The sequence below is a fragment of the Myotis davidii genome, unplaced genomic scaffold, assembly GCF_000327345.1.
Source record: "Myotis davidii unplaced genomic scaffold, ASM32734v1 scaffold332, whole genome shotgun sequence".
NCBI classification, from domain to species: domain Eukaryota; kingdom Metazoa; phylum Chordata; class Mammalia; order Chiroptera; family Vespertilionidae; genus Myotis; species Myotis davidii.
The window spans coordinates 6,902,834-6,918,553 of record NW_006285779.1 but is presented as its reverse complement, the minus strand read 5'-3'; the positions used below and the strand labels follow the sequence as shown (position 1 = coordinate 6,918,553).

Here is a 15,720-nt window from a genome sequence, read left to right as displayed (position 1 = left end):
CGTGTTTCAGGCTGGCCACATCCCCTTTAGGGTGGGGGGTCTCCATTGGGGTGCCTGACCAGTCTGGGTGAGGGGCTGAGGGCCGTTTTCAGGCTGGCTAAGGCCCACCCCCAGTGACGGAAGCTCCCAGCTTCTTTTTTTCTTTTTTTTCCTTTTTATTCTGGGATTTATTTACCTTCTACAATTGAAACTTTGTAGCCTTGAGAGGAGCTCAGAGCCAGCCAGGGCGGGCGGGCAGGAAGCCTCCTGCTCACGCCAGCTCCATGGCCATGGCCAGCTGACAGCAGGTATCTGGGGTTTATTTACCTTCTATAATTGAAACTTTGTTGCTTTGAGTGGAGCTCAGAGCCAGCCATGGCAGGCGGGAAGTTGGCTTCCTCCATCATTGGGGCAACCAAGCCTTCTGCTTGCTCCAGCTCTGTGGCTGCTGGCCGCCATCCTGGTTGGGTTAATTTGCATATAGTCACTCTGATTGGCTGGTGGGCGTGGATTAAGGCATAGCGAAAGTACGGTCAATACGCATGTTTGTCTTTGTGTGTGTGTGTGTGTGTGTGTGTATCCTCTAACATAAATGAGGTGAACAAACGGGAAATAATATTAAATCTTGAGAAGGTATCCTAGGAATCCTTTTAATGTTTTATGTCTTATAAAGTGGTGGTCTGGGTCCTTTAATTATAGTTATTTCTTAAAAGTGCCATCATTGTGTCAGTTTTAAGTGATTTTACTATATGACAACACGGGTAAAACTTGCCACTGTTAAGGATCATGCCACAGATTAGTATGGTTTCAAGAATGGAGATGAAGAACCTCAAAAAGATCCCATAAAATCGTGAAGAATTCAGGATGCTATCAAATATCTGCATATTTAGATATAAAATCTGCTAGCTGCGCTAAGAGAAACTAGGAATATTTGACTGTTAAATGTCTTTTTGTTGGTTTATGTTCCCCATGCCTCCTTTAGGTCCCCTCGCCCCCCTGCATACACGTTGCCCTGCAAGGTGGTGGTGTGGGTTTTTGTTTGAGTTTATTTTTATTGTCATCATCATTATTATTTCAAAAGAAGTGCATTCCCGTTGCAATGGGAATCTTGCCTGGACTCAGTCCCACTCCAGGGAAATTGTGCAGTCCTTGGCCTCTATTAGACCTTGGCAAATGTTTCTTTCCCTCCACCGTCTTTAAAAGAGCATATGATATGGTGTGTTTTCTCTTGCTTAGAGAGTGAGGACCTCTATATTCTGCTTAATCAGTGATATTATTTTAGTCTATCATGGTCCTTGTCATTTAAATTGGGAATTAAAGGGAAATTTCCCCCAAAGAACAACATAGATTTTTAATCCCCTACCTGGCGCGTGCACACACACACACACACACACACACACGCCAGTCTTACTAGCTTGTCATGAGCTCCCATGTAAGCCTGACCTTATGCCAGTTATGCCTTTAACATCCAGATCTCTCTTTAATCTGTTAGGTTCCACTAACTTAGGCAGGCTAGTAATAGACACTTTTTCTGTTCAATTCAGCCCTAGGCAGAGGTCTGTCCCCTTTGTCTGAAATCATTATCTTATTTCTTAAAGAATATTTCAGTGTTTTCTAAGAATTCTTATAATACTCATTAGATTAATAATTTAGGTACTTAAATTATTACTTAGTTTATATCACTTAGTACTTAGTTATATCACTTAGGGATATCCCACCCCCCACCCCCACCCTCACTTCCAACAACTATAATTTTTTAAATGTATGCCATCTGGTTCAAAATTCCATGTCTTTCACAGCCTCTGAACCCTCCCCCCGAAGGGTAGATGCATTTCCCAGTGTAGGGCAAAGATTGTCAGCAGACTTATTCAGGCCCTTGAATACATTTAACATTTTTGGTGCTTATTTAAAAGAATCAGAAGTAAGGAATTAGAGAACATAATTTCAGATTACTGTTTGGCATAAAAACAAAACACTAACATTTATTGCCTTGAAGGGGGGCTGATGACGCATTTTTATGTTTATGTTTTCTTATATTTAAAGAGAAGACTTAAGCCAAATTTACAGCTCTTGACTATTGGGTCTACTCTGTCTAATGTATTCTCTAGCTTTCTCTCCCCTTCTCGTTTACTGCAACTACCTTTTCCTGCTACTAAGACTAGCTCCCATCCAAATATCCTTCACTGTCTCTGATGATCTTTTTTAGTCAAGAAGAACATATTTTGGTTATTAATGATGTTAATCTTGCCATCAAGCAGTTTTATTGGTAAAGAACAGATATTGACTACCTGAATCTACCAATCCCAAATTCTACACTCTTAAAATTGTCGTTTCAGCTCTCTGCCACACCTCTATTTGATCTGTGTTTTACCCTAAATAACATAAGTGTTGACGATCCACCATTTATATTAACCACAGGAATGCTTTCCTCAGGGTAATTTAAGTATTGCATTATTGACAAAGTAGGTGAGTTCTTCTGTGTCTAACCTCTGATCTAGAAAAACATCGCTGAGTAAATCATTAAAGATAGGATTGTGAAATAACATCATTCTTAAACTATGCCTTTCAAAGTTTTTATGAATATTATCCTTTTACCACACCCTTAAGAATTTGACATGTAAGGTCATGAAGGCCATTACTCACCATAAGAAACTCAAAACTAGTCCAGGTAATCAGAAATCAAGTTCCCCTCTTCCCACAGTCCTTTCTCCCATTTACCAGACCCTAGAATCTTACTGCTCTTCAGTAGTGGTGGTAAAGTAATTTCTGATTCATAAATAACTCACTTAACTCTTACAGAGTCCTGTTGTTGAGCGGAAAAAACATGAACTCAAGCAAATGATTTCAAAATCTTTGATGAACTATTATTCTTATAAAGATCTGATATAGTCAGATGTGAGGGACATGCTGTGGTGTTGACTATGACACTGAACTAAAACATAGGGCTTCCCCTTTGGCTTATTGAGCGGATGGTCTGCGGGATAGAAACTCACCCTCTCTACTTTGCCTGCTTACTGCCTATACCGAGGATTCTACATCAGGGTAAATGAGACCTTTTGGCTCTACTAAAGGCCCAAGGCTATTGGAAAAATTAAATAACTAGAAGCAAAGGTAAAGACTAATTGTTTAAAACTAGGGCACAACTGGCAAGCACCCATTGTTTAAACATGAAAAAAATTGTGATAGAATTAAACTTCAGGAATTGAGGTTAATTTTCAAAATTAATATTCAAATGAGATGAAATTAAAATTCATCTAAAACTATTGAGAAGATTTCTAGAGAAATATTAAGGTAGGAATCTGGATAATGCAGAGGCACAGTCAAAAGTGATTTTATTACTATAGTTATAAAGTTAGCTATTATACAGGGCCACTGAATGACACGATTAGTATTAACGTCAAGGTTTTCAGGCCCATTTGAAGCTACTAGTGGGCTCATGCCTGTGTGTCCAGTTGCCAACCAGACATCTCAGATTCAAAATCTTAGAAACACTTTCACTCAGTGTGTACAGAACAGAACCCATCAGACACAACACACTCCACCAATCACCAGCTGCCAGCTCCATTGCCTTTGTTCCTATCTCACTAAATGGTGCTGCCCAGGAAGAAAACCCAGAGGCATCCTTGATGCTCCCCTCTCCCCTCCCTTCTTTCTTGCTAAGAGAAAACCAGAAATGTGGTCCCTATGTACACACATATAGCTTACATCTGCTTGGAAAGCTAAGACAAAGAGACAAATTGAGTCAGTAAAAGATACAAATTACAGAGTAAGTATACAAGACCCCTTATAATTGCCAGTGAATTTTATGAAACCATTATGGCATAGGATTTCAGGAACACGTGCAGTCACTCCAGGTGGGATCGCTTTGTGGTAGCCAAGGGTGTAACTGGTAAGGAGCATCCTATGGCTTGCTCCGATGACCTGTGATTCACTAGTACATCAGCCCTGATCCTTCCTACCAAGAAAACACACACGCAAATAACCCTTCGTTGAAGTCTCTTTCTCTCTAGCCAGGTTACCATTTGCAACTTTAATATTTTTATCTCCTGAGCTTCCCTAAACCACTGCTGTAAGTGCCTCTTAAGGCTGGTGTTGCCTGTGTCCGCCTCTCTGGTGCTGTGTTTCAGCATCCAAGTGCTGCACTGCAGTGTTCCAGGGTAGACAGTGTTCAGTGGGTACTAATGCCTTGGTTGTGAAGACACCACCTCCCCTTACTATGACCCTGCAGTTTAGTTCATACCTACCTGTGGTCTGAGCCACATTGCCACAGCCATTGCTTCAGGGTTGGTTGCATGGCTCTTTGGAATAACTAAATATTGAAGCACTATTAAATTATTGAAATATGTAACAGCAGCAGATCCAAGTCTTACAACCTTAAAGGAAGTTAGATCACTTGAGGCTTATTCAGTTTTTATTTTATGTGAGCATCACTTTAGAAGAAAATACTTCCTCCGTTTTCTTCAGAGCCCTCTGTCCTCTTACTGTGCACATGCCTTGATTTAATTAATCTCAGGTGTATTGCTCTGTTCATCCCAGGTGCTACAGCCTGCTTCCAGAGCAGTTTCAGGCATAAGTCAGTGTCCCAAAGATTTTCACAAACTTGGTGATGACTATGCTTCTTGAGTTGGGGACAACCATTTCTCTTCAGTTTTTCCTACAATAAGATTCCAGGATATTTCTTTATCTCATATGCTATTACCAACCTTGTTGCCTTCTTTGTGTATTGCTAAAATGCATTTAGAGTACCTTTGATGCATTGGAAGGGTAGAAAATCCCACTTATGTGTAGTCACGTATTCAGAAACATCAGAATCACATCCAAGAACCAAAAACTGAGGGATAAAGACCTCTGAGTAGTTGAAGTTGTTGTTAGAAAATCCACATACTTTACATATAAAACTATTCCTCAAACCTTCATTCAGAGCCTATTTATTTTCGCTTACAGTGAGCAGAGGTATTCTACAAAAGGTATGAGTGGGGCTCCTACACACAGCTTCTATTTGGAAGCCAGTAAGAAGAAAGATTTTCATAAAATACAGACTGCCACTGTGGCTTTTCTGTATTTTGGCAGACAAACTCACTCAATTGAGTAGCCCCCAAAACTACCAATGTAGTTCATTTTAAAATAATAAAAAGCATGACTAACTTTAATAATAGTGTACATGATAATGACCCTGAGTCATGAAGATGGACTAAATTGTGTTCAGAGGAGGATATACTTTTTAAGACTTCCATCAATAAGATTTAAAAGTTTTTAAATATTTGATACTTGAAGGGAAAACAGAAAATTCATTTAAATTGGGAATGAACTTTTAAGGAAATGTTAATGTGCATTCCTGATCTCTAAGTTATTTTTACTGAAGCATATTTAATGTGATTGTCTGACAATGATGATAACTGATATTGGTATAAACTTTGCAGGCTTTTCTTTGTAGAAATTCTATGTGGTAGATGGGGCAGGTTAACCAAAATGGTAAAGTGTTTTGACCAAGATCACACAACCAGAAGTGGTGACTACTCTCCACTATCTCACAGTGCTATACCCTGTAACAAATACAGGCATACTTCGTTTTATTGCGCTTCACAAATATTGTGCTTTTTTGTTTTTTGTTTTTACCAACTAAAGGCAAGACCCTCCACCAACAAAATGATTAGGACTTGCTATATTGTGACACTTGCTTTATGGCGTTATTTTTATGTAAATATAAAAATATATTTATGTGCTTGTATTACTAGTATACTGTTGGTACCCAAATACCTTCTGGGTGGGGTCCTGCGGCAGGGGCCCTCTGACTGTTCCTCCAGCTGCAAAGTCTGCAGCTGCATGAGGAGTTAAGCTCCTGTGTGCATCCCGTTGAGTCCTAGAGTTGGCATGACTTAATAGTCCCCCACTGAGGGTGTCATTGGTGTCTCCGCTGTTCTGAGGGAAGAAGGTTATTGCCATTCTTACACAGCAGGAGGAAACTCTTCCTGTTGCCCTTCTAGCTGTTGCTTTTTAAAAACTTTCTCCTGAAGGACAATATATAGAAAGGAAAATACACGTGTCATAGGAATACTGCCCAATGAGTTTTTGTAGTTGCTTTTCTTCTTTTTGTTAGAATGTTGCCCCATTGCCACCATGTACTTTAAAGTTTACCATCCCCTACACTTGTGATAATATTTCTGTAATAATATTTTTTTGTGGTTTACTCACAATTCTATGATCAGTTTCAAGTTTGAGGTAGGCATTTTCCAAGACATGCCCATCTAACCCAGAGCCTAATGTAGACCCGTTCAGATATCCATGGAACTGCTGAAGAAAAGTGCTCTCTTGCTAGTTGTGAACATAAAACACAGGCTAACCTTTTTGCTTGTAAAAGTTTTAACAACAGATGTCACCAATAGTTTCTTGATTTCATTTCGTTTGGTATTTAGACGTGTGTCAGCAACTTTTCACCACTTGGTCCTAAAATCTCCCTGAGTCAGGAACAGAGAGACTAAAATGGAGACCTGCTTTTGGTGCTTTGTGCTTTATGTTCATTATCTATTATCTCACAACAATCCTTTGAAATACTGATATTCAGGTGCAATTTACCGACGAAGAAACCAAGTTCAGAAAGGTTAATTTGCCCCAGATTCTGTAAATAGTAAATGTCAAAGTGAGAAGTAGAATGTAAGGTTTTCAGGTTCCACAATCTGTGCTCTTTTCAATAAAACCCTACTGCTTCAGGGGCCAGAGGAGGACGGGGAAGTAGGAGGCTGGCGTAGGTTGGCTAGGGTGAGCCTTCCTATAAGGCACCTCATGGCTGGGAGATAATGTCACAGATTGAAGAAAAGAAGAGTTACCTTGGAGATATTATCAAACAACATCTATTCAGCACATTTATTAAGCTGCCCTCAGTGCTCTGCCATGTTACATAAAGAGTCAGATAATAGGCTCCTGAAGAAATGTAATCTAGAGAGAGAGAGATTGAGAGATTGTATAAAACTCCAGAGCATTGGAGCACTGCAGCTGCATGGGCTTAGTAAGACCCAGACATCCAGAAACACTGAGCCGCTCTTGCAAACTCTTGGCTGTCTAGCCAGGAATTGCCTTTAGCCTGTTTTGAACTTTGTATGGTCCTTTCCTGCTGCCCCCACTGTCCAGGTTAAACTCTAAGAATTGTCCTGGATGACTTATAAAGTGTGAAAGGGGTTCTTTAATGTAAAATGACTTCCCTGTGGATTATTATAAATGGTTATTGAAGGTCTAAGACAATGCCACAGTTGGGGTTTGACTAAAGACATAATACCACCTTGCACTGACAAAGCCCTACAGCTTACAATGTCATTTCACATCTGTTTTCTCACTTAGAGGCCAGGAATCAGGAATGGCTTGTCATTCCATTTTTCAATGTATATGAAATGTGAAATTACTGATCTCAGTTCATCTATGCCCCAGGAATGGGGTAGAGGGTTCCTGCATTATTATTTGCAGAATTAGAAAGTCTAGCCAATTGGTCATGCTGAGAAACCATATTAAAACTATAATTTCTCTAAGTATTTCTACACCAAGATTTGTAATGTAATGTACCTGAATTTTTGTCAGTTTTGTGGACTTATAAAGCAATAATTACTTAACAGTAGTACCCAGATCTAAAACAAAAGTATATATTGACTAATGAGTTAATAATGTGACCAAAATTTAATTTTTTAAAAAAAGATTTATTTTCAATATTTCTTCTTTAGAAGATAAAAATTATTTGTGAATGATCACTTAAAAAGTATGAAGGATGTTGTCACTAAAAATTGAGAGTAAAACAGCCTTATACTTAATTAGTTAAAGATTGATTTATTGAAGCAAAAGTATATAGGCATTTAGAAGGAGTTTTGGCTACAGCGTTCACTCTCTTTACAACATGAGTAACATCTGGTGAATTTCAAAATGTAAAAATGGTTCTTTGGAGAATGACCATTCTAATTCCTTCTTTCTCTTTGTCTATCTAGTGAGAACGCAACAGAGGCAATAGCAGTAGATTCTAACAATCAGTCGAAGTCCCCCCTGGAGAAGTTTATGGTCAAATTGTGCACTCATCATCAGAAGCAGTTCATTCGTGTTCTGAACGATCTGTACACCGAATCTCAGCCAGACACCGAGGACCTACAACATTCTGATTCTGGAACAATGGATGCATCCACTTGCAATGCTGGCTGTGCCCAGCTAGGCACCAGATATAAGGAAAATGATGCTCTGTGTCTCGATATGAAGTCTCCTCATTCTGTAGATTTGATAGACTCATCAGGCTCTCACAGTCCTCTACCCTTGGCAGAAAGGGCCCTGAAGGAGCCTCCTCCCGAGATGAACTCTGTAGATGGAAGAGAGAATGCTTTGACTAATGTACAGAAAGATCCCTCTGAACTTCCAACCACTAAACCTAATTCTGGGAGTTCAATGGATAGTTCCACTCTGGGATACCTCAGTACATCTAATTCTTCCCCGTTCAACCTCCATCACACCTCTGAGAGCGTGGAGGGGCAAACCACTGGACAGGAGCAAGACACAAATGTGAAAGTATGTGAGGATGGTAAAGACCATACGCAGAGTTCAGCTTTAGTAGAAAGTCTGGTTGCAGGAAAATCGGCAACTGAGACTAGTGAGGAGAACAGCACCTGTATTGTTTCTCAAAGACATTCATTCAGAGCTTTATCAGAAGAGGCTTGGGACTCGGGGTTTACGGGGAATTCATCTAGAACTGCTGACAAAGAGAATACTTTACAATGTAGCTCCAGAATGCCTTTGCGCCAGGACTTAGAGGCAAGTGAACAAGATTCAAGGCCAAAGCAAGAGAACCATCCTCACTCACTAGGAAGAAATAAGGTGGGTTACCATTTGCATCCCAGCGATAAGGGCCAGTATGGTCATTCCAAAGATGGTTGGTTAGCCCCCAGCCCCATGCCAGCTGTGCACAAAGCATCCAATGGGCACTCTCGAACCAAGATGTTATCAGCCTCCATCAAGACAGCTCGGAAGAGTAAAAGGGCATCAGGGCTGAGGATAAATGATTATGATAACCAATGTGATGTCGTTTATATCAGTCAGCCAATAACAGAATGCCACTTTGAGAATCAGAGATCGATGTTGTCTTCTCGGAAAACAGCCAGAAAAAGTACTCGAGGATACTTTTTCAATGGTGATTGTTGCGAGCTGCCGACTGTTCGCACACTGGCCAGAAACTTACACTCCCAAGAAAAACCAAGCTGCTCGACACTGGCATCAGAGGCAGTGGTCACTCCCAAACAGACCCTCATCATTTCAGCCCCGAGACCTACGGTGGATGTGCAGCTTCCCAGAGAGGACAACGCTGAAGAGCCTAGTGAAGAAATAACCTCCCCCAAGGAAGGAGACAGCGATGCTTCATCTGAGAAGAAATCTCAAGAGCCTGAGGTTTGCCCCACAGTGAACCAACCCAATCCAACCAGCTCCCCAAGGTCAGAGGAAGCAACAGCCTCCAGCCTGGCATGGCCTCTCCCAGCTCACCTTTTGGAAGAGGCCATGCCTGAAGGCAGCTCCATGGCCGCAGCTCCCACAGCAGGTGGGATAGCTTCCCCTGAACGAGACCAGTGCCCAGCTGAACTGCCTGATGCAAAGGGGACGAGTGAACCTGAAGACTGTCCCCTGGTTCCCTCTACTGAGATCTTTTCTGAGGAAGACAGAGAAGATGTTGTGTCTAGGCCTAGTTCTCCTCCTAAAACAGTCAGAAGGGCAGAAAGTCCTCTGTGCTCAGAAAATCAAAGTGCCCCCGTGAGCTTGGAGCCTCCTGCGAGCCTGGGAAAGGCTGAGGATGAACAAAGCATCAGTGCTGAGACCAAGACTGAAGATGCCCAGGCGCTGGATTCTGACCCGCTCTCAAAGGAAAGCAGCACTTTGACTAAGAGTGACCCCAGTGACATTGAGGAAAGTAAGGCAGCAAGCAGTACAGGAAAATTAGAAGAAGAAGGTGATGATAGAAAACATCCTTCAGAAAAAGATATGTGTGAACAAACTATTGACTCACCTGAAGAGAACGTGGACAAGAAGAAAAAGGGTAAAAAATGTCCTGAGGCCTCAGATAGGTGCCTAAGAAGTCAACTTTCAGATTCTTCCTCTGCCGATAAGGACCTAAGAAATCAAAGCTCGGATCCTTCCTCTGCTTGCCCTGAGGTCAAGGTTTCTAAAAATCCTGGTGCAGAATGTTCTGAAAAAGAAGAGTTCCCTGGTGGAACAACACCGGAGGACTTTCTGACCGAGGGTCTCCACCCAGAAGCTATGGCTGACACCGAAAACCCCTATGTCAATGAAAATCCCTCTGAGAAGGATGCTGAGCAGGAGGGCGAAGAAGGTGGGATCATCACTAGGCAGACTTTTAAAAACATGCTGGCAAAAGAGGCCAAAAAAGAAGAAGGAGATATTTTCCCCAACAGTGATCCTATTACCACAGTTGGCCAGCCCCTGCCTGGAGAGAGACTGGAAATCTATGTCCAGTCTAAGTTAGGTGAGAAAAATGCCTGTGACCTCTTAGGAAGTGTTCCATGTCCTTTCCCAGAGCAGTCAGAAGAGAAGCCAGGACCTGGTCCTGCACAAGACGTGGAGGAGCTTGTAAGTGAGATGGACAGTGCGAACGCCCAGCATAAAGGTGATGATCATGATGAGCCATCCATCGTGCTCGCGTTGTCAAGCAGTGGAAGTGATGATGATGCTGGGCCCTCAAAATGGGTCCCAAGGCTCACGAGACAGACGTCTTCGAGCTACAACCTAAGACATGCTCATTCTCTGGACTCCTTGGATACCACAAAAATGACTTCAGAAAAGGAAGCAGCACAAGAAAACCCAGTACCCAAGGACGATGAAGCTTCAGAGAGTAGAGATCCCATAGATGAGGATGATGGGGAAGCAGTGGTCGACGACCAGCCCAAGTTTATGGAATGGTGTGCCGAGGAGGAAAACCAAGAGCTCATCGCCAACTTCAATGCCCAATACATGAAAGTTCAGAAAGGCTGGATCCAGCTGGAGAAAGAAGGCCAGCCAACGCCAAGAGCAAGGAACAGGTCGGATAAGCTGAAGGAGATTTGGAAAAGCAAGAAAAGGTCACGGAAATGTAAGGGTCCATTGGAAGCTCAAAAATTTTCTCCTGTTCAGATGCTGTTTATGACAAACTTTAAATTATCTAATGTTTGTAAATGGTTCTTAGAGACAACTGAAACCCGGTCCCTGGTCATCGTGAAGAAGCTCAACACTCGTCTTCCGGGAGACACACCTCCTGTCAAGCATCCTCTTCAGAAGTACTCACCTTCCAGCCTGTACCCCAGCTCACTGCAGGCCGAACGCTTGAAAAAACACTTGAAGAAATTTCCCGGAGCTACTCCTGCAAAGAACAACTGGAAAATGCAGAAGCTCTGGGCCAAATTTCGCGAGAATCCTGACCAAGCGGAGCCAGAGAATGGCAGTGAGGTCAACCGTGGCCCCAGTTCTGAAGACGGAAAAGAGGAAGTCAAGGAAGGTAGAAATAGCCATCCTTCTATGAGCTCACCTACTCCAGCCAGTACCCGGATCCTTAGAAAGTATTCCAATATTCGAGGAAAGCTCAGAGCTCAGCAGCGCTTGATCAAGAACGAGAAAAAGGAAAGCCCCTTTGGTCTGGCTGTGGAAGGTAAACAGAGTTGTAAAAGTGTGTGCATCCACCCTCTGATGTCCCCCAGGCATGCCCTGCAGGTGGATGCCTATGGGTTTCCCATTAAACCCAAGCGTGCTGATGGAACAAAGAGAAGGAAAGGGAAGCAGATGTCTGAAATCTTGCCGAAAGCAGAAGTTCAGAATAAACGCAAGAGGACCGAAGGTGGCAGCACTCAGGACAGAAAGGACAAGGGACCGGTGATGAAAGCCAGCAAAGAAAAACGTATCGATGGAGCCACCAAAACCCCTGCCGCCAAGAAGCCAGCTACAAGGGACAGAGTCAGCCACCTGCCCAAAAAGACATCTTTGAAAGAAAATAAAGTGAAGATCCCTAAAAAGTCCTCTGGGAAGAGCTGCCCGCCCTTCAGGAAAGAAAAAGAGAACACAAACAGAAGACCTACCCAGTCCCCCGCCTTAGAGACAGTGACTAAACCTGCAAAGCAAAAAGGTGCAAATGAATCCTCTTCAAGGCCACAGAAAGCCGCCAACAGAAAGCAGAACAGTGGAAAGGCGGGGGCCAGACCCTTGATGAAAACCCCGGAGAACAGTGCAGCCCAGAGAAAGCGGAAGCTGAAGGCAAAGCTGGACTCTTCCCACAGCAAACGGCAGCGGCTGGACGCCAAGTGATCCCAGGGGCGGCAGCCAAGAGTAGCACTGTTCTACAGAAGGAACCCTTTATTTTGCATTAACTAAATCCGCTTTTATAAGCTTATCAAGCCTTTCAAACCTGCAGTGAATGGAGAACACCACAATTTAAGATGCCAGAAAATGCATCTCAGATGGAGAAGGAAGCTTGCAGTCTTTCTCCGAGGCTGAGTAAGGGAAGTTATATATTATATTCTGGTTGTTCCTTGGGTTTTAAACTTGGAACCAAGCAGTTGTAGTTTTTAAAAGTACAGTGCCTTATTTATCCCTTTTGTGTTTAAAATTTACAAAAGCTAAAAAGCTGATCTATGTGATAAAGGCTTGTATTTTATACTTGATGCACAAGCACTTGTACTGTAGCCGAGAAGACCACCGTCATGCACATAAAGTAGCTTTCCAGCAGCTCCCTGCAGTCTGCACGTGAGCAGATGCTCCTCTCTACAACCCCAGCAGCGAACTTCCCTCTCTGTCTGGTTTGTCTGTTTAAATGATATTTGAAAGCTAAACCAAATCATTTTTATGGTATGTGGAGAATGCAGAGGGCATTTATAATTGTTGTAAAAGATGGATATTTCTGTTACCCCTTTTTTAAAAATCATATTCATTGTAGGTCACGCCTACCTTTGATCTTTTGTCATTTGAAAAAAAAAAGGATTCTAAATTATGTGCCCATGAGACAAAAGGTATGTTACCAGGTATTGATTTTGGTTTATGACCTCTAAAAATTATTTGCAATACTTATCCTTACCATCATGTTCATTTTGGGCCTTGAGCTTGCTAGCACTCTAACAAAGTTCCCCCACCCCCGCTTATAGCTGTAATTTGCCAATTAGGATGAAAGTGACTATGCTAATTTTCTTTTTTACCCTGAGTACTTCCATATTCAAAAAGAGCCAAAATGTTATTTCCAGTAGTAGAAAAGTTTAAGAGTGTGTGTGCATGTGCATTTGGGTACATTTGCCTCTGGCTATTGGCCACACATGTCTCCTAACCCCAGTTCCACAGTAAATTCTTTCTTCCCCATGCTCTGTGCCAGGGGATTCGTGAACTGGGTGCCAAGGCTTTCTGTGAACATCCTGCAAACCATTCTGGCACTGGGCTCAGAAAGGTCAAAGGGGCACAGAGTTATGTAAAGGCCACAGCAGACTTGCAGTTGGAGGAAGCAGCTCCAGTATCTTATAGTGGCCCCACATGGCCTGCACCCGAGCTAATGTTCATGTGGAAGTACAAGTTTAGAATGGGGTCCATTCCGATTGGTTAGCACCGTACTCATAGTTCATGCTTGTAGTATCACTCCTGCCTTGGCCATTTCAGGCTCAAAAGTGAGAGCTGCAGTATTTGTAATTGATCATGTTTGCCTTTCCCGGGTGAAGCCTCAAATGGGTGCATTGGCTTTACCTTGGTGCCTATGACATTGCTCCATTATTACACCGTGTGTACTCAACATTTCCATTGGGCCATTCTATAAAAAAGCTTAGTTGTTAAAGCCTCAACCAGTTTCTCAAACATGCTGTCACCAGCACAGGCTTAAAAGGACAGCTGCTGCTCCGTCCTTTCTATTAAAAATTGTTCCATTTAGATTGTTTCAGACCAGTTTAGATAAGCCCAGATGGACTTTTTTTTGTTTAGATGCTTTAGTTTGTTTAGATCATGATAAAACAGGCCTTCTATCCAATCTGTAAAAGGCTTGCTGTATATGTACAATGAAAACTTCTGATGATTGGATAGGCCTGGAAAAAAGCATTTGATTCATGGGAAATGGAGAGTTGTATTGAATTTCATAGATAGTGAAGCCTATCTTCAGTGAAGCCGTGATTTTTTTTCCTAATGTCTCCTCTATCCCATAAGTCTCAATGTTTTATATATATATATATCTTTGACTATGGCCAATGAAGAGCTACCTATGTTAATGAAACTGCTGAGTGTGTATGTTGGCAACCCTTTCTCAGCATTAAGTTGCACAAAAGCATTAATATGTTTTGAGTAAGTTCATTTAATCTTTAAAAAGTGGTTTTAAAGTTTAAAAAAATCTTTATGTAGAGTCGTCACTGGATATTGTTTTTGTGGTGACTTATAGCTGAGGTTTGCCGATGTCAGGTGTGCGGATTCCTGTACATGCGTTCAAGATGCCCCCTTAGCTGCACATAGACGACCTTGGAAGGGTGCTTGCATTATGTTAGAAGTGTGAGGCAGTAGGTGGGTGGAACTATTCCAGTTCCAGATTTATAATTCATTCCATTACTTTTCTACATTCTTTTTCTTTTGTAAAAGTTCACTTCAAGATAATAGCCTTCTCTCCCATTCTAAAAAGCATTTGAGAAAAGTTATCAATGTGTGTGTATGTATTTATTTATACACTTAATGCAGTGGATCATCTTTAAAATCAACTTACACTATAGTAGTGACTACACTTAAATAGACTGGGATTCTGCATAATTATGAGATTAAAAGTTTAGAATTATTTTTATATTTGTTGAATCTTGTTTTTGCTGATTCAGTTAATTTTGCTAAGAAAGAAAGAAAGAAAGAAAGAAAGAAAGAAAGAAAGAATTTGAGGGCTGTCTCCAGAAGGCCTTTTTACGCTTAAAGCCGATGCTGTCCCCCAGATACCTCCAAGCCCAGGCTTTGATATTGACTCAAGTCTCCCCTTGTCCCCTCTCTTGCAGAGACCTCCTCCTCATAGCCATCGCCACAGTATGGCTTGCCACCAGATGCAAAGTCAGTCTGTCCCACATTCTAGATTCCAGATCAGAAGGAAATTCTGCTTCTGGGCCTGAGCTCAGTGAAGTGATTGTCCTAATGGAGCCCAAGTGGATGCCCAGAGACCACTGATAGTATCTCTTAGCTTTTGGAGAAGCTGGGAGATGCCGGGAAGCATCACTGAAGCTCCACCCAGAGCTGGGTCCTCTTCTGCAGACACATCTTCCGTCCCGTGAGGCTCCCTGGGCCTGGGAGGACGCGCTGAGCCTCACGCCCGCACTTCCTCAGGCATGCAGTGCAGCAGGAAGGCCGTGCTCCTTGGTTCTGCTCTTGAGCTTTCCTAGACAGGAATGTTATTAGCATCCGTTCATCTACAGTTGCTGGCCCCTTCAATCCCTTAGGTAACCAGTTCTGTTGTGTCTGTATTTCATTAAAGACTTCTACACGGGCCTTACCTTAAAGAAATAATCGTGAGCTGTGGCTTCCATGCCTCATTGCTGCTGAGGTGATGTAGATAGAGAGGTGCAGTTAATCATCTCTTCATATATGCGGTACTTTTCATGAATCCTCTACACATCACACACTCGGGGCAGGCGAATCTCTCCCTGTTCAGACAGGTCATCAAAAAAACACTTCCAGACAGTTACTTTGAATTGAATTTGGGTCTCTATCCTGCATTGTGATGGATTCTGTGATGAGGGCGGGAGTTGTCACTCATGAGGGGCAGCG

General features: G+C 42.3%; 1 protein-coding gene across 7 annotated transcripts in view; it reads left to right on the top strand.

Annotated features, from left to right (window-relative positions):
• Positions 1 to 14,756, top strand: part of LOC102774825 (ligand-dependent corepressor) — a 96,592-nt gene extending 81,836 nt beyond the window's left edge. For all 7 annotated transcript variants that reach the window (XM_015559378.1, XM_015559376.1, XM_015559377.1 and 4 more), the window contains one exon: positions 7,944 to 14,756. In XM_015559378.1, coding sequence (XP_015414864.1) covers positions 7,944 to 12,273 — 4,330 coding nt within the window. In that variant the 3' untranslated portion in view covers positions 12,274 to 14,756. The remainder of the gene's footprint in view (positions 1 to 7,943) is intronic.
• The last annotated feature ends 964 nt before the right edge of the window (positions 14,757 to 15,720 follow it).